At 39.8% G+C, this 19,816-nt stretch overlaps 1 protein-coding gene across 2 annotated transcripts in view; it reads left to right on the plus strand.

Annotated features, from left to right (window-relative positions):
* The first annotated feature begins 258 nt into the window (after nt 1-258).
* The window catches only part of STX6 (syntaxin 6), a 45,912-nt gene continuing 26,354 nt past the window's right edge, over nt 259-19,816 (plus strand). For both annotated transcript variants that reach the window (XM_012735406.2, XM_075997042.1), the window contains exons 1-2: nt 259-527; nt 17,904-18,073. In XM_012735406.2, the coding sequence (XP_012590860.1) occupies nt 493-527; nt 17,904-18,073 (205 nt within the window). In that variant the 5' untranslated portion in view covers nt 259-492. The remainder of the gene's footprint in view (nt 528-17,903; nt 18,074-19,816) is intronic.

A 19,816-nucleotide genomic window follows, 5' to 3' on the forward strand; every position in this document is an offset into this window, starting at 1 on the left:
CCTGAAAACCTGACTGTCTTATCTCTGAGGAACAAGCACCTCCTCCCCCTCAAGCTCCAGGGGAGAGGCGGTAGAAGACCGCCCCCTCCCCCACCCGGAGCCCCGCCTCCAGGGCCACGTGACGCAGTGCCAAAGGCCCCCCCCACGGACGAGGGGCGGGACTGGTCCTGGTCACGTGGACGCGGGTGCGGAAGTGGTGCTACAGGCCGCGTTCGTGATTGGCCGCGGCCAAGGGGGCGGGGGCGGGCCGATAGACGCGCCGGGAGGAGCTGGGGGAGGAGGCTGTCGCCGGGGCCGGCGCCAGAGTCCAGGATTTGGCCTGTGGTGCTGACCGAGTGCTGGACCAGCAGTGGCCCCGAGTACCCCGGCTGCGCGCGCGCCGGCTGCTCAGAGAACCCGCAGCCAAGGCGCAGGTGGTGGGCGGAGGGAGGCCAGGAGGGCGCGGGCGCCCTGAGCGCGGAGCAGGCGGAGGCGGCCGGGGGCCGGGACGCCATGTCCATGGAGGACCCCTTCTTTGTGGTAAAAGGGTGAGTGTCGGCCGAAGGCTCCACTGGAGGTGGAGGTGGCAGTGCTGCCTGCCCTCACCTCCCCGGTCTTCTTGCTGAAGGGGGAGGGGAGGCAAGTTGAGGCCGGGGAGGGGACAGTGGAGACGGCTTAGCCTTGAGGGCCATGACCGAGCGTCCGGAGACATCCCCTCCTGCCTTACCTGGGCTGTGAAACCCATGCCCCCCACCAGGCCCCCGGTGAGGTGTTCCCTTTTGGTCTGCGCGCTGCAGTGCTACTTACTTGGGGGTTGAGGGGCTCAGCAGCTCTGCAGGTGGGGAAGGAGGCACGGGTCTTAGCCCAAACTGGGGCTCTAATCTAGCACGGGACCCTGCTTCGAAGTGAGCGAAAACAGCATCTGGGCAGGAAAAGGGAAATGGCCCTCCTGAGCTTTGTAGTTCGCGTTGACGGGGGTGAGCTCCATTGTCCATTGAGTTTGGAGCGCTCGCCTGCAGACTGGTGAGACCACAACATGCCCAGAGGCGTCTGAGCACGTTTGCGGGGAGGGAGGCGGGGGTGGGGTTGATCCGGGAGGCTGGGGAGCGTGGCAGCGGAAGACAACTCAATTCAATGGGGGAGTTTTTACTGAGTAATGTGAGGAGAGGAAAGCAGTCGTTCATACGCAGTGATGATGTTGGAAGGAAAACAAAATGAAACCAGCCAAACTAAACTTTCCTCAGCTTTCTATTAGCAACTGGAATTTTCTCACAGTGCTAAAGGAAATGAGTGTTTCTTTTTAACTCCTTGATTTCATCCAGGCTGTTTGACAGGTTTCCCTCATTTCTTATTCTGCCTTTCAGAATAGAATTGCCTTGTTTCCTTATGAGCTGTCCTGACTCCATCTTTGATTGCTTGGTTGTTTGGAGACAGAAACTTCGATTGCACTTTGTAATATCAACTTTGTAGCTGTTAAACGAATGCGAGCAGGAAAAATCAATTCCGATGTCATAACTTATTTCTTATTAGTTTATTATCAGAAACATGTCAGCTTTATGTTTTAAATGTCAAACAAACACAAAAAATACGAGAACTACAAAGTCTCAGAAGATCAATACTAATAACCACAAAGTGTTCCTTGCTTTCAACTAGTTGCTACTAGCTTCCTATTTCTGTAGTGGTAAAAACTGACCAGTTGTATAGGCGTTTGTTCAATTTAAGGGTTCCAGAAATTTAAAGGGTACTTTAGGTGACATACTTTACTATACAGCAAAACATATTTACACTATTTCTTAATACATTTCCTTAGAAAGGCTTTTCTTTGCCTTTCTTTCTTTAATTTAGATGTGAAAAAGCTGAGTTGTGGATTTACTGGTACTATGTGGCTTCCTACCAGATTAAGGGGTTAATTTTTAAAATTTAAAGCTGTGTGTTTTTCCCTCAAATAAAAATTCTTAATGCTTAGGTTGCAAAGTTTATCTCTAGCCATGAGATTTGTTTGTTTGACTTATAATGGAATTTGTGAAAACCCTAAATTGCTCTGTCATCTTGACATGCTTTTTTTCCTGGTAGTATCTAATACAGTTTGCCAATGCTTGCTCACTGATTAAATATCACTGCTTTATTGGAACATTGGCTTGGAGTTTTGGTAGACTTCTACCTCATTTTAGCTCATGTCCTTAAGGTGCCTGAAGGAAAAGATGGGATCTTAGTACCTTGTACTGTGGAAAGGTAAAGTCAGCCATTAGGGTGTCTTGAGATCTTTGTGTGATTGTATATTTGGGGAGCCATGTACTTCTGTTTATTAAAAGTATTGAAAACACATTGCACAGTGTGGAAAAATGAAGGCACCTAAATTATGGTTCTTAGCCCAGGAGCTTCTGGTCTACTCTGAGAAATGAATCATCCCAAAATTAAGTAAAATGATTGGTGGTAAATGATTAAGTGCTGAAGTGAATGCTACAGATGATAAGTGCCCCAGGAATTCAGAGAAAGGCAATTCCTTAGGAATGATTGGAAATGCTTTTGGAGGTAGTAGTGGGTCTTGAGTTAGGTTTTGAAGATGGGCAGAATTTAGATAATTTAGGCCTGTCTCTCTTATCTGGACACTTATCAAAGAGTCTTTTAATTGGTCTTCATGCTTCCAGTCTTTCCTTTTTCAGCTGCCTTTGGATCTATTGGATTAGAGCTGTCCAATAGAAATATAATGCAAGCCACATACATCATTTTACATTTTCTAGTAGCCAAATTAAAGCGTAAAAAGAAACAGGTGAAATTAATTTTAATGTCTTTACTATATTCAAAGTGTTTTTAACATGATTAAAGGTTATTGAGATAGTTTACTTTTTTTGTACTGTCCTTGAATCTAGTGTGTATATATATATATATATATATATATTTTTTTTTTTTTTTTTTTTTGAGACAGAGTCTCGCTTTGTTGCCCAGGCTAGAGTGAGTGCCATGGCGTCGGCCTAGCTCACAGCAGCCTCAAACTCCTGGGCTCAAGCAATCCTTCTGCCTCAGCCTCCCGAGTAGCTGGGACTACAGGCATGCGCCACCATGTCTGGCTAATTTTTTCTATATATATTAGTTGGCCAATTAATTTCGTTCTATTTACAGTAGAGACAGGGTCTCGCTCTTGCTCAGGCTGGTTTTGAACTCCTGACCTCGAGCAATCCACCCGCCTCGGCCTTCCAGAGTACTAGGATTACAGGCGTGAGCCACCGAACCCGGCCATTATCTAGTATATATTTTATACTTACAGCACATTTAAACTTGGATGTTAAATTTTCATCAGAAATACCTGATGTGTATTTAGAGTGCATTAAACTTACAGTTGAAAAAGTAAATTCACATACCCTAATTGTTGCAAACTTACATAAAAGTTCTCTGGTAACTAAATTGCAAATTAGTTTTTAAGTTTAAATTAGTTAAAATTTAGTTCCTTGGGGGAGGGGGAAATGGGCATTTATTGAAACCTTAAAATCTGTACCCCCATAATATGCCGAAATAAAAAAATAAAATTTAGTTCCTCAGTCACACTAGCCACATTTCAAGTCAGTAGTCATATGTGGCTTCCATATCGGACACCACAGTGTAGCCTTTCTAGAGTCCAGGCAGGTGTACCCTATTTAATATTGTTTAGTGGCTGCCTGTTGTTTACAGAATAACTGCATACACTTTACCATCTCTCTGATCCAGTCCCTTGTCTAGCTTCTGCTCACCCTCCCTGCCCTCAGCCCTCCAACAATGCCAGACTTGGTAGTGACTGTGACTGCAATACTAGGTGATCTTACTCTGCACGTACCCACCTAGCTTTCAGGATTCAGCGTAAGCATCTCCCCTGCCTCCAGGAAGTGCTTCCCTTGGCACCTGTGACACATTGTTGTATCTCTTCCTCTGTCTTTCATTATTAGACCATGAGCTCTGAGGATTGGGACTGTTTTTCCTGTATTTCCAGCCTACATCTTGATGATGTAGTGTAAATGTTGAATGTATACTCTTTCGTGGTGGTGGTGGTGAAGGAGTGGTACTTCATGGATGAGAATGCCACCAGCAAAGACTCTGAGGAGAGCATTGTGTGTTTAGACATCATCAAGGAGGGCAGCGCAGGTGGAGGTGGAGTAGGCAGCTCATTTGGGGAAGTGTAATGATAGCTAACATTTAAAAGATGCATGTGTGCCAGGCATTGTGTGCTAAGCAAGCACTGGATATGAATTTTCACTTTGTAAGAACAGCAATATGTTGTAGGTATTAGTAGCCACATTTTAGAGGTGAGGAGCTGTTGAGAAAGCACAGAGGGGTTAGTTTACTTGTCCAGGGTCACACCGCTAATAAGTGTTAGGATTCAGATTTGAACAGCCTAATTCCACTCATGCTGTTGATATATCACAGTACAGGTGGAATGTTATGTTGGCCTGAGGAGAATCTCATATTGAGGCCATTAGAGATTTTTAAAGTAGGGAAATGACATGAAATTAGGGTTTTAGGGATATTGATTTGGTAGTAAGTATTGGATGCATGTGCGAAAAAATGAAAAAGGAAACCAGTTAGAAAGCTGTTATGATTTAAACATGAGATAATTAGTGCCTGAATGTTTGAAGCTCCTTTTGGGAGGTTGTAACATTGTCAGTGTCTCGTTCAGAGCAGAATCCCAGGACAGGGATTGTTCTTTTAATCTTTATGAAGTAGGTTCTATTATTATCATCATCTTACAGTGAAGATAATGAAACTTAGAGAGTAAAAACCTTCAAGTTTATAAGCTTGTAATTGGAAAGGCCAGGACTTATATATCTGTGTATTATTAGTATTAATCACTTAGAAATTGGATTCATACTCTATGGTTTTATGATCATTTCATCTGTATTTCCTTATATCCTTAAAACATCTTTTTTGGGGGGCAGAGGCTTTTACTCTTTTGTCATGTAAATGTAATATAATTTATCTCCTAGGATGGACATTTATGATGTTTTTGATTTTTTGCTATTACAGTTAATGTGGTGATAAGCCTGCTTGTCATGGGTCTTTATTACTGCTTCTGATTTTCATAGCCTGTATTCCTATAGCATAATTGCTAATTCAGAGAGCATAAAAAACAAAGCTTTTGATGCATATTACCACATTGCTCTCCAAAATACAAGCCCTTCCTCACCCCCTACAAAGTGTCCAGGGCCTTGGTCCTTTGCCAGTACTGGGATTCTTATTTTAAGAAATCTTTAGTAATTTCCTCTGTGAAAACTACCATATTTGAATCTTGTCTTCATCTTTGTATTCAGTAGAGACTTATTTAGTGTTTGTTTGATTAGTGAACCCATTTTGAGGGTTTGATTCTGTAGGTTTTTCCCTCTTGTTGACACGCTTTTAGAATTAGCCTCCTTTAGAATTTACAACTTATGAGGATGAGGGTGTGGCAATAAATAAATAAAAGATTTGCAACTTACAATTGAACAAGCCACTAGGAAAACCACATAATTGAACATGTTGAGGTATGAGAATATGTTGGTACCTAGTGATCCTCTCCTATTACCATGTGTCCCTGAAAATAAGACAGAGTCTTATATTTATTTTTCCTCAAGAAGACACCTAGGAGCCGGGCGTGGTGGCTCACGCCTGTAATCCTAGCTCTCTGGGAGGCTGAGGCGGGTGGATTGCTCGAGGTCAGGAGTTCGAAACCAGCCTGAGCAAGAGCGAGACCCCGTGTCTATTATAAATACAAAGAAATTAATTGGCCAACTAATATATATAGAAAAAATTAGCCGGGCATGGTGGCGCATGCCTGTAGTCCCAGCTACTTGGGGAGGCTGAGGCAGGAGGATCGCTTGAGCCCAGGAGTTTGAGGTTGCTGTGAGCTAGGCTGACACCATGGCACTCACTCTAGCCTGGGCAACAAAGCGAGACTCTGTCTCAAAAAAAAAAAAAAAAAAAAAGAAGACACCTAGGGCTTATTTTCAGGGGATGTGTTATTTTTTTTTAGTATGGTACAACAATCTACATTTATTCAAATATAGTTAAGTCGTTGTCTTCCGGAACATCATCACAACTCTCCAAACCCCGAATTCCATCCTGAATTTCTTGCAACTCTATTTCCTTTAGAACCATTGGCCCCAATCTCTCATGTTGAGCAATAGAGTTCTCATGGGCCGGGCGCGGTGGCTCACGCCTGTAATCCTAGCATTCTGGGAGGCCGAGGCAGGCGGATTGCTCGAGGTCAGGAGTTCAAAACCAGCCTGAGCAAGAGCGAGACCCCCGTCTCTACTGTAAATAGAACGAAATTAATTGGCCAACTAATATATATACAAAAAATTAGCCGGGCATGGTGGGGCATGCCTGTAGTCCTAGCTACTTGGGAGGCTGAGGCAGAAGGATCTCTTGAGCCCAGGAGTTTGAGGTTGCTGTGAGCTAGGCTGACGCCACAGCACTCACTCTAGCCTGGGCAACAAAGTGAGACTCTGTTTCCAAAAAAAAAAAAAAAAAGAGCTCTCATGGGACAGATGAGAAGGGCTGGTGGTCTTTTTTGACACTCTGATGAAATGCACGGTTGTGCAGATATGCTGCATAGCCACACCCATCACTAGGTCTTATTTTTGGGGTAGGGCTTCTATTGTGCAAATGCTTAGAAATCCTACTAGGGCTTATTTTATGGATAGGTCTTATTTTCGGGGAAACACGGTAGTAAAAGCATGAATATTATGGCTCCTTGCTATTTTGTTGCTTTGGAGGTTTTGTGAACCTGACACGGATAGTTTTATTTCCAAATTCTTGGCTATGATCAGTGTTGAAATGATGATGTAAGTAAGCTGATGAATGAGATGGTATATGTTATGTGGTATTCACTAACCTTCTCATGTCTGTAAGTCTGCCTTTCTTAACACTAGATTATGAGCTCTTTTAGGGTAAACATGCATTTTATTCAGCGTTGGGAAAATTCTTTATGGTATAGTCACTGTGAAAAACTTAACCTTTATTTGCAGAGTAATTTTGGTCCAGTATAATTGAATGTAAATCAAATTGTATTTAGTAATTTTTAAAAATCAGATCAGGTGTTTCAATATGGAAACTTGACAAGCATTTATTATAAATTTATTAAATGCCTAATATTCAGTATTTGCCTAATTCAGTGCCTAATATTTGGTTCCTGAAATTGTTGACTAGTTTGGAGAACAACACTATGCAGATATGTGAAAGAGTGTATGGAGAAGATACATTGTGTGTAAGATTTTGAAATAGATTTAAGATGCTGTTGAGGTTGAAAAATGTGAACGTTGGTCAAGGATACTTTAATAAAGCATGTGGGACTTCAATATGGGCCTTAAAGGAAATTTCTGCTTTTCATTTGCAGAGGTATAAGGGCTCTCCCAGGCTGAGAAGCAGTTCAGCAGAAGTCTAGGACCAAGAATGAGAAAGGTGAGGATAGGAAAAGGACCTGCCAACTGAAACAGAATTTGTTTTAGTGAGAGGTCAGGCTTGATAGTAAAGTCAGCCAGTTTGGGTTAGGAGGAGGCATGGGAGCAGTTTGAATACCTGCTTGAGGAGTTCAAATTTAATCTGATTCCTATCATAAATTTTTAATTAGAAGGCGTTTGTTTAGCAGTTCCTATTCACTCTCTTATAGTCAACTTTTAAGAACACAAACCCAGGTCTTACGATTCTACAGAGAAAATAGATTTGTCTGGAGGCTTTGCAAAAATGGGATTAAGTAGGTCTTGGTAATGGAAAGAGTCTCATAATCAGAGTCAGAAGAACTTGAGGCAGGCAGCCAAAATGTTTGAGCCCCAGGTCTCATTATTTGTTCAATGAGTGCAGACTGGATTATCTTGAAAGTCCTTCCAGATCTAAAAATTCAGTGATTGGGCTTAAGTAGAGGTTTTGCAAGGTGAGAAGGAGGAGGAGGAGTCAAAGATGACTCTTGTCTAGACAAGTTTCAAAAGTTGGAAAATGGTGGAATAGTTGGTTAAAATGAGGAAAGTTAGAGAGGGAAGCAGATTTTTCTTTCTTGTTTTGTTTGCTTGTTTGAGTACTTGCTTTTCTTGTAGAGAGGATATGATTCATTTGGTTTTAGGCAAATGGAGTGATCCTATAGGCAGCTAAAAAATATAGGATATAATCCTGCATGAGTGGTTAGGGTTCGAAATGCAGAGTCGGGGAGTCTCTAGTTTACATGAGGTGCTTTGAACTTGTGAATGCTGATGAGCACCTAGAAGCCATAAAAAGAGTGCTGAGAAACATTGGGATCAGGTGGAGGAAGAGGAAAAGAAAATTGGTAGGAAACTAGAACAAACAGCACAATGTCACAGAAACAGGAAGTGAGAGTTTCAAGAAAATAGATATACTAGGCTATATTGTCACATACATGGAAAATGAGGACAAGTTAAATTTGCTTCTGACTTTGACCTGTAGTGTCATTGGTGGCAGTAGTGTTATCATCCTAGGGGAGTTGAGGAAGCAGCAGTAGATTGGGGTAAAAAATTGTACATAACTGTAGGTAACTAACTAAAGATGATGTTTTGTTTTTGCAGTAGTTACAAAAGGTATCACACTGTGGTTGAATTTGGAAATGGCAGTAAGGTCAGGTAAAGGGTGCGTGTATCCCTTTAATACTAACAATGCGAGGATTGAAGTCAACCTACAAAAAGAGCTCCTCTCTTACCTGAGGGATTGGCAGTGGAACAGGGTTTGTGGGATATGGGGCAGGAGCCAGTTCAGGGAGAGTGAGGGTGGGAAGATGATATGGTTGCAGAGGCTTGCGCAACTTGGGTTTTTCAAGTTTCTTTTCTGGAACAGAAACTGTCTGCCTTTATGAGCCTCTTTTAGTGTATTGCTTTAAACGAAGATCTCTTTGTAAAGAGACTTGCAGAGTGGATGCTCTCCCAGATACGGATATTGTGGCAGATTGTATTTTTCCGAAGAGGGCACACCAATATATATTGTGTCTCGTTTGCTTTTCTTAAATTGTGAAGCTGGCATTCTTTTATTGAGCTGGAGGAGTTCATGATCCCTTTCTTTGAACTGGGCAGACCTTTGTAAACTGCCATGACCAACTAATTGAGGCAGAAGTGACACTGCTTGACTCCTGAAGCTTAAGTCATAAAAGTCAACCAGGATTGCCTCCACCTGTACCTTTTGTCTTGGGACATATAAGCCTCAGGTGCCCTGAGTTCACATGTAAGAAGTCAGCTACACCGAAGCCACTCTGCTGCTAGACAGGGCATGCAGAGACACTACGCAGAGATAGAAAGATACTGCTGAGATGCTCCCACTCTTACAGCCCCAGCCCATATAATCTTTCAGCTGAGGCCCCAGACATTGTGGAACAGTGATGGGTCATCCCAGCTGTGTCTGATTGCTGACTCACAGAATCTATGAACATAATAAAGGATTGTTTTACACCATTAAGTTTAAGTTGTAGAGTAACTGTCACATAAACACAGTAACTGGAACAGGTACCAATTCAGAATCTATCACTATGGTCAGAGAAGAGTGGAGAAATCAAAAGGATGATGAAGGTTGCAGCTACAGTTTGTTGGCAAAAGTGACAGATGTTGGGAAACAAAGCTCCCAAATGGCTGAGTTTTACTCCTTCCTCCCATTTTACTTGGCAAACTTGGTTAGAGCCAAGTAAGAAAGCTTTGTGACTTCTTTGAGCATGTGGATGTGTTACCTGTAGCACCACAGGTTGGTTGGGATGGTAAGCCCTTCACCATGGTGGACCCAGTTGGAAAGTTGTATGGAAGAGGCTGAACCATCAATGACAACAGTTGATGTTGGGCTAGCTTCAGAAACAAATGAGGTTAGTCCTGCCTGCATCAACTTTTTATTTTTAAGAAATGAAAGAATCTGGTTTTGAAAGTGTGAATGACTTTATTTTTTCCCAAAAGATACATTCTTCAAAGATGTGGACTTGTGTGTTTGTTTTTTACAGCTGCTTACTGGGAAAGAACTCATTACAAGTGGACCTGTGGGCATTGCAGTGAGCTGCAGTGAGGGACCTTCATTCTGGTGTTCATAGGGAGAGTTCAGTCCATGAGAATGTGACAGGTCCCATGATTCTGATGGGCTGTTTGGTGGATAGCAGTGGGGGAAAGCCTCATCCCTAGTATTATGAACACTGTAGCTCTTTTTGCCCATGAAATGTTGCCTGTGTAAGACAAGACTGATTTTGGAAGCATATGCAACAGATTGCAGAAAATTTGCTTGACTTGCGTGTGGAGATAGCCATCTTTCTCCTTCAAGGACTTGAAAAAGGCTTTCCGGGATCAGGAGCCAAAACTATAATTTCTAGGAAAGTTATTAGCAAATTTTCAGTGAAATAGTGCCAGACATGATTCCCACCAAGCTGTTGGTGAGCAGATTATTATTTACCAAGAAGTTTGCTAAACTGAAGAACTCCAGAAGTTTAAGGTGTACCTCCGCCCTCATGGAAAGTTCTGGGTATCAGACTTCAATCATTCCCATTACATAGTTGGGAGGAAAACCTGAAAATAGCTAAACCAGACTCTGCAGGATAAAGAGGCAGTATCTTGTGGTTTTAACCTTTCTGGAGACCACAGGCAAAAATGGATCACAGTTGCCTAAGGAGTCAGCAGCTGCCCACTCCGAGTGAAGTGCTCCTCACAGAGTGAAGTGTTCACGTGGGCTGGCTGTGGGGAACAGACAACAATGCTGGGTATGCATTTGTGGGACAGACCTAACTAACCAATTGATACTGAAACAACTGTCTTGCCTTTACTGAGAAAGAAGTGTGAAGAAAAGTAGATGGGCACTTCTCTTGTTAAAACCCTCACAAATCTCAAGTAGATCACATGGTTGTATACTACTCTGTTTTGTGAATTGATATACTTGGAATGCCAGGTAATCCTCAGTTTTTAGTTCAAAGTACTTACGAGTGGTTCTGAATTGAGAGCGTTGTCTCACTAGTCTTCTACATTATTAGATGTTTCTTGTGGCTCTTGAAACTATTCAGAAATTCCAAGTTCTTGAGGAAATTCTGGTTACCATTAATATTTGGTTTAAAAATAGGACCTGTTTGTGACCAACATGAACTACTTGCAGTTCATGCCTTTTTCATACTAAGCTCAGCTGAAATGATACTGGAAGAACAGTTGGTAGATGTTTTACATTGAGTGACCCTTTTGGCTGCTATTAAGATAGGACTTGATACACTGCAGGTTCTGACTTTTCTTTCAAGATCTCAGCCATTGCTGGCAGTTTCTACCTTTGAGATTCCTTACAACATCTATCTTAGAAATGTAAAATGATGACTACTTTGCCTTTCGTAGGTCTGTGCTAATAAATGAAACTAAAAATGAATCCTCTTTTAAAAATAAGAGCTTTAGAGTGGAATAAGCCAAGTCACTGGTCAGGCCTGTGGGGTGTTGAATGTTATCCTGGAATTTCTTTCTAGCATTTTTCTAATTCCTGCCATTTCTTTCATTTCTTCCTTAGGACATGCTTTAGTTCTTGCATGCTTAAGTACTTCTTGATTTCATATTCAGTGCTACTAGAATCTACGCATGCACACTTCCCCAACCCAATCTGAGTATCGGTGTCTTAAGACGTTACAGTTCTGAGAGTGTGGTCTATGGATCACAAGGCATCCCTAAGATCTTTTCACAGAAGGATCTATCATTTTTATCAAGAGTTATCAAGAACTCTTCGTTAAAATGTTCAGGTGTTATTTGCCTTTTTCACTGTGTTGAGATTTGTACTGATGGTTCCAGAGTTGTGGTGGGTAAAACTCCTCATCCCTTAGCATAAATCAAGGCAGTAGCACCATACTATACTTGTAGTTGTGGTATTCCTCACCACCCTGTACCCATAGTAAAAAAGAAAAAGCAGAATCATAGTCCCTTGAAAATATTCTTCATGAAACAGTTAAAATTATTAATTTTATAAAATTTTGACCCTTGAGTATACTTTTCTTCATTTTTTTAAAGTTGTAATTTACCTCCATTAAAATTCACCCTTTTTGGTGTACACTTCTGTGAAATTTGACAAATTCACATAGTTGTGTAATTACCGCCTCTGGAAATAAGATATAGGACAGACCCCTCGCCCATAAAAGTTTCCTTGTGTCCCTTCTAGTCTGTTCCCCTATGCCCAGCACCTGGCAACTGCTGATCTGTTTTCTGTCCCTATAGTTTTGCTTTTTCCAGAATATTTTGTGGAATATTCAGTGGAATCATACAGCACATGGCATTCTGGGTCTAGCTCTTTTCACTTAGCATGATGCATTTGGGATTCATCCATGTTGTTGTGTGTATCAGTGGTTCCTTTTAATTTCTGATAGTAGTCCATTGTACTAATGGACTGCAGTTTGTCCATTCATTAGTTGAAGGACATTTGGATCATTTTCAATTTTTGGCTATTATGAATAAAGCTGCTGTAAAAATTTGCAGGTTGCTGTGTGAACCTAAGTTTTCATGTCGCCTGGGAGTAGGATTGTTGAGTCATATGGTAAGTGTTTAAGAAAAACCAAACTATTTTCTAAAGTGACTACACTATTTTGCCTTCGTACCAGTAATGCATGAGGATTCCAGTTACCCCACCACCTTTCCAGAAGTTGGCATTGTCAGTTTTGTTGTTGTTTTTGTTTTAAGCTGTTCTGAATATTTAGTGGTGTCTCATTGAAGATTTGGTTTACATTTCCCTAATGATGAATGATATTGGGCATCTTTTGGTATGCTTTTTTGTCACGTGTGTCTTTGATGAAGTGACTGTTTAAATCTTTTGCCCATTTTTAAATTGGGTTTGTTTTCTTATTTTTAAGTCTTGAGAGTTTTTAAATATATACTGCATATAAGTCATTAATCAGATATGTAATTTGCAAATGTTTTTCCCTTTTAATATTCTATGTGACATAATGCAAGTGTGCATAAAGTATTTTGGCTGTATTGTGAAATAAAATAGTTGTCTCTAGGAAAAGCACGTCTGTGAAGGAGTTGTGAGCTGAAATAGCTGTCCCCCCCAACAAAATCTCATTTTTACTAGAAAGAGTGACAAACTGGTTACACAGACTTTGATGTTTCTCAAATCTTAAAATTATCTAAAAAGTTCTTGAGATACTTTCTTGCAAATACATGAGGTGAACAGAAAACAAATGACAGTATTTTTGCCAGTGATAAAATTAGAGCCTTTTTTTAAAAAAATAGAATTTTGGAAACTTATTTCAACTACTGTGATTTGCAAATTCCTAACATTTAAGCTTTTGTGATGAGATTGGTGGTAATAACAGAATATCATTTTGAAATTATATAATGAAATGATTTGGCATTTGGAAGCTCTGTGATACTCAGGAAACTGATACTTTCCAAATGACCAGTACATGATATTATAAAATCATCTGTGGGTAAAAGATCCATTTAAAGTATAGGTTAAGCATCCCAAATTTGAAACTTTTTGAGCACTGGCAAGATGCTCAAAAGAAATGCTTGTTGGAGCATATTGGATTTTGGATTTTCAGATTTGGGATGTTTAGCCAGTTTGTGTGATGTAAATATTCCAAACTCTGAAAAATTCTGAGGCACTTCTGGTCCCAGGTGTTTTGGGTTTTTTTAGTCAAGGGAGCTCTTTATTTTTATTTTTATTTTTTTAATTTCAGAGAGTATTATGAGGGTACAAATGCTTTGGTTATATAAATTCCCTTTGTACTGCCCAAGTCAGAGCTATAAGGATGCCTATTCCCTAGATAGTGTGCACTGCATCTGTTAGGTGTGAATTTACCCATCCTCTCCTCTCCCCTCCCACCTGCCAGACATCCTATGAATGTTACTTCCCATATGTGCATGTAAGTGTTGATTGATTAATACCAATTTAATGGTGAGTACACATGGTGTTTGTGTTCTTATTCTTGTGATACTTCACTTAGAAGAATGGGCTCCAGCTCCATCCAGGATAATACAATAGATAGTTCACCATATTTTTTTTTATGGCTGAATAGTACTTCGTGGTATACATATACCACATTTTATTTATCCCTTCATGGATTGATGGATACTTGTATTTCCACTTCTTTGCAATTATGAATTGTGCTGCTATAAACATTCAAGTACAGGGATCTTTTTTATAGAATGTCTAGTAGTGGGATTACTGGATCAAATGGTAGTTCTACTTTTAGTTCATTGAGGTATCTCCATACTACTTTCTGTAGAGGTTGTACTAGTTTGCTATTCCATCAGCACTGTATGAGTGTTCCTATCTCTCCACATCCATGCAAACATTTGTTGTTTTGGGAGTTTTTAATAAAAACTGTTCTCACTGGAGTTAAGTGATATCTCATTGTGGTTTTGATTTGCATCTCCCTGATGATTAGAGATGTGGAGCATTTTTTCATGTTTGTTGGCCATTAGCTTATCTTCTTTTGAAAAGTTTCTATTCATGTCCTTTGCCCACTTTTTAATGGGGTGGTTTGATTTTTTCTTGTTGATTTTCCTGGGTTCTATATAGATTTTAGTTATCAGCCCTTTATGAGATATATAGCATGCAAATATTTTCTCCCATTCTGTAGGTTGTCTGTTTGCTCTAATAGTTTTCTTGGCTGTGGAGAAGCTTTTTAATTTGATCCCATTTATCTATTTTTGTTGTTGCTATGATTGCTTTTGGGGTCGTCTTCATAAATTCTTTGCCTAGGCCTATGTCTGTAAGAGTTTTTCCTACATTTTCTTCTAGAATCCTTACAGTTTCTTGCCTTAGGTTTAAGTCTGTTATCCATTGTGAATTGATTTTTGTGAGAGGTGAGAGGTGCGGATCCTGTTTCAGTCTTATAAATGTGGCTATCCAGTTTTCCCAGCACCATTTATTGACTAGGGATTCTTTTCCCCAGTGTATGTTTTTGTCTTCTGTAGTAACCAAAACAGTATGGAACTGGCGCTAGAACATAGACATAGACCAATGGAACAAGACTGAAAACCCAGATATAAAACCAAACATTTGAATAAGGTATACTCAGCCTGTGCCAGGTAGACCAATGGATTGTAATGTATGAGAATTTTAAAAGTTCTTTGATACTGTTTTAGGTTCCACATTGCAACCAACCTTTAAGAAATGTTCACTTGTCAAGTTTTGGTATACTATCAAAAAAGAATAACCTCAGTTATCTGGAAAGACTATTAAAGTACTTCTCCCTTTTCCAACTATATATATATCTGTGTGAAGCTAGATTCTCATTATATACTTCAACCAAAATGTATGTCCACAGACTGAAGGGAGAAGTGGACCACTTCTCATATCTTGTCTTGTGAAGGCAGAGATATTAAAGAAATTTGCAAAAATGTATAATAGTGCCACTCTTCTCACTACATTTTTTTTTATTTTAGAAATTATTTTTTACAAAAAATAATATATAAAATATAAGGTAAGTTCATTTTTAAAAATTAATTTATAAATAGTTTTAAAATGTCTGTCTGAGTTTCTAATATGGTAAATAGTGTTAGATATACCCTCACATCACTCTGAGTTCTTTGGGGTCTTCAGTAATTTGAAAGAGTACAAAGGAGTCCTGATACTAAAACAGTTTATAGATTGCTACTTAGAATTTATTTATTCCAGCATCATAGTTGTGTACTGGTTGTGGAGAACATGACATGCCCTAGCCCAGGGCTTCTTGGTTTGAGGCTTCTAGTTCTCAAAAGGAATTTCTATTTACTGTACAGAATTGATACATTTTATATTCTTTAAAATGAGATGCCTTTACGATACCTCTTTGACTCAGTCTTCTGTTATTGTAGATGATACTCAACGCTTACAAATAAACCAAGTACACTCAGCCCTCCATATCCATGGGCTTCTATATCCATGGACTCAACCAACCAAGGATTGAAAATATTCAGGAAAAAATAAAGAATGGTTGTGTCTGTACTGAACATGTACAGACTTCTTTTTCTTACTATTCCCTAAACAATATAGTATAACCACTATTTATGTAACATTTACTTTATACTAGGAAGTATAAATAATGTAGAGATGATTTGAAGTATATGGGAGGAAGTACATGTGGTATATGCAAATACTGTACTGTTTTATATAAAGAACTTGAGCATCTGTGGATTTGGTGGGGTGGGGGTGGTGCAGGGAGCAGCTCCTGAAACCAATTCCCTGATGATGCTGAGGGATGACTTACCTCATATCATGGGTACCTTACATTACAAGAAGGTGCGTACCTCTTTCTACACCAAATCAACCAGAAACTGTAAAGGATAAAAATGGTGGATTTATATCTTATTTAATTCTTTCCCTTTTTATCTTAGAGTTTCTTGTTAGTACTGAAGGTCTAAAGGCTAATATGAGAGGAAAAGTGAGAGGACTTGTCTAACCCATGAACTGGATGTGAACAGACCGTGGTAGATTTGTTGGCCACATAGCTCAATGATTTATCCACTCTGGGCCTAGTAGCTATATTCTCTCTTTTAGCTCTCCTCAGTGTGCCATATACCTAAATGTCATGAGGTGCTTTTCTTCATTTTTATTAGTGCTTTCTTTTTTCTGGTACTTGAAAGGGCAGAGGGTATAGGTGAGGTGGCAGCCTCAAATTTTTGACCTCAAGCCATCCTCCAGGATGGTGGGATTTCAGGCATGAGCCACCACACCCGGCCATAGATTCGGTCTTAAAGCCATAGACAACAAACATCCTGATCAATTGGAACACATTTTTATGCTGTTTGTTCCAGAAAAATTGGTAAAGAAATCATACAAAGATCAAAGTAGTTCTCTTAATTTGGAAACATGGGGTTATCATCTTTGTGCATGGGAGACCATATGATTATAAAATGACTCCTTTTTGGCTTTTATATGTATTAGTGTTAGATTATAACATTCAAATGGCAAATATTGGCCCAGTGATGGGGGGAAAGTTCTTGAAACCTTGTGACTATATCTAATCTAAAAGCATGCTATATCATAGCACTTAATGGCCTAGTCTTACTCTCTAAATAATAAAAATACTAATCTGGTATATAACATTCCTTAATCTAGGAAAGTAGATATATTTAAAGCTAATAGTGTTTCAAAATCTTCTAATGAGATTTTGGGTTTAAAAATGTCTCATATTAAAATGCTTAACCTATAAAACAGTTGCTGTGTAAGAGTAACTCTCCCTCCACCCTTCCCACTCCTCCTACTCAAAGAAAAGAAAAAGCTGTATTAGGACATTTTCATCTGAATGTAAATTATTACCATACCAAATGGAAGCTTGTGGGGATGCTAATGGCCTTTTAGCTAATTTGTAGGATTGCTTCATTGTACTACTTTTACATATAGTCTGTTCAGAGAAGAATGAAATTTGTCCTTCTCAAATAAACGTATTATTATAGCTGTTTCAATAATGGTTATTGTATTCTGACCATCAGCTGAGAACATAATACTCAGACTGTGTATTTAAAGTTTTGAACTTTGGTATTTGTTCATGAAGAGTCTTCTTTTTTTTTTTTTTTTTTTTTTTTTTTTTTTTTTAGAATTTTTTTTTTTTTTTTTTTTTTTGGAGACAGGGTCTCACTTGTTGTCCAGGCTTAGTGAGTGCCGTGGCATCAGCCTAGCTCACAGCAACCTCAAACTCCTGGGCTCAAGTAATCCTTCTGCCTCAGCCTCCCGAGTAGCTGGGACTATAGGCATGCACCACCATGCCCGGCTAATTTTAGATATATTAGTTGGCCAATTAATTTCTTTCTATTTATAGTAGAGACGGGGTCTCGCTCTTGCTCAGGCTGGTTTCGAACTCCTGACCTCGAGCAATCCGCCCGCCTCAGCCTCCCAGAGTGCTAGGATTACAGGCGTGAGCCACCGCGCCCGGCCAAGAGTCTTCTTTTATGGGAATTGTGGTTGCTGAGGATGGTTGCTGAAAATTTGTGATCATAAATTTTAACTTTAATCATGTAGTAATTTGTTCATAGAATATGTTGTCCAATTCCTCTCCTTTCTCTTTACCTTGATCACAGAGAGGTACAAAAAGCAGTCAACACTGCCCAGGGATTGTTTCAGAGATGGACAGAGCTCCTCCAGGACCCCTCCACAGCAACAAGGGAAGAAATCGACTGGACCACCAACGAGCTGAGAAACAACCTTCGCAGCATAGAGTGGGATCTAGAGGACCTTGATGAAACCATCAATATCCTTTTCTGTGGTGTTTGTTCTGTTTGGGGTAAATAGACAAATGGACAAGTTTTTATCTGTGTGTCTCTAGTATATAGATGAAACATTTCCTTTCATAATTGACATTGCTCTTATTTGTACCATGACACATTTAAAATAATTGCCTAGTAAGCTACAGTAGAGTAGCCAAATTCTTCTGCAGTGCATGGCAAACACTATATAGTATAAGGCAGCATGGTGCAATGGTTATGACTTTGGACCCTAAAGTCAGACTGCTGGTTTCAAGTCCTGGCTTCACCAGTGTAAAGGAAAAAAACAAAACAACAAAACCCTATTTTTTTCCTCTCTACTCTTATATTCAGTGCAATACATTATTTGTGACACCAGTTGTGGAGAAGGGGTTTCTTCATACACCGAGCAGTTCTCTAGCAGATACTAGCTAGATGTCATATAATTCAATTCAATTCTAGCACTATCTATCTAGAGATAGCATTAGATCTCACAGGTTAAGAACTCAGTTCCACAAGACTGCCACTATTTCAGATGCAATTCAAGGCTCAGACTATGACTTGGTCTTCTGAATGGCTGGCTATAAATTGGGGTTCCCACAGTCCCTTCCTTGGATTGGATTAATTTGCTAGAGCATCTCACAGAACTCAGGGAAACACTTTATGTTTACCCATTTATTATAAAGGATATGACAAAGGTTCCAAATGAATAGCCAGGTGGAAGTGATGCATAGGGTGAGGGATGGGGGAAAGGTTTCGGAGCTTCCAGGCACACCACCCTCCAGGAACCTCCGTATGTTTAGCTGAGTGTTCTCTGAACCCTGTCCTTTTGGGTATTTACAGAGGCTTCATTATGTGGGCATGATTGATTACATCATTGGTGATCAACTCAGCCTTTCAACCCTTTCCCCCTCCTCCAGGGGTGGGGGTGATGGCTGTAAGTTTCAACCCTCTAATTACTCACTTGGTTCCTGGGGGAGGGGGAGGAAGGTGCAGTCCCCAATATTAAGGCTATCTGGGAGCCACCAGTCATCTCATTAACATACAAAGACACTCTTCTCACTCTGGAGATTCCAAGGGTTTTAGGAACTGTGTTGCCAGGAACCCAGGCAGAGACCAAATATATATTTTTTATAGTATCACAACCAATTACTAACTGTGACTTGGGCACATTGCAAAACCTCTCTGTGCTTTAATTTCCTCTTCAGTAGAAAAGTTAGGATAATAAGAGTACCTAGCTCATAGGATTATTGTTAGGGTTATACAGGTAAAGAGCTTAGAATGGTGCCTGGCACACAGTAAGCTTCTATGAAAGTGTTAGTAGTCATTATTACATAGATGTATATACAGACCAATGTGTTATATATTGGTAATTAGGCATCAAAGGAAAATCTTTTTGTAGACCGTCTTCTTCCTTTTTAAAAAGTGGTGTTACAATGCCACTGTTCATTGGAAAGGCATCTTGTACCATGAAATTGCACTAGTAAAACCAGATCTGTTAGGTTAATTCATACTGTCGATGTTAATTGATCTGACTGATAAACTAGGTAACTGTAAAAATGGAATTATTAGCCTATTTTCAACTGAAAATCCCCTTCAATCAAAATATTAGAAGATGTATCATTTGCATGTTCTGAGTTCTGCTTTGTTTTCCTGAGATACAACATCAAGGAAACCAACTTTTGTCAATATCTCTTCCATAGTTAGTATAAATTCATATGCAGTTGATATGTGTTGATATATGGAGTACA

The sequence above is a fragment of the Microcebus murinus genome, chromosome 23, assembly GCF_040939455.1.
Source record: "Microcebus murinus isolate Inina chromosome 23, M.murinus_Inina_mat1.0, whole genome shotgun sequence".
Lineage (NCBI taxonomy): Eukaryota > Metazoa > Chordata > Mammalia > Primates > Cheirogaleidae > Microcebus > Microcebus murinus.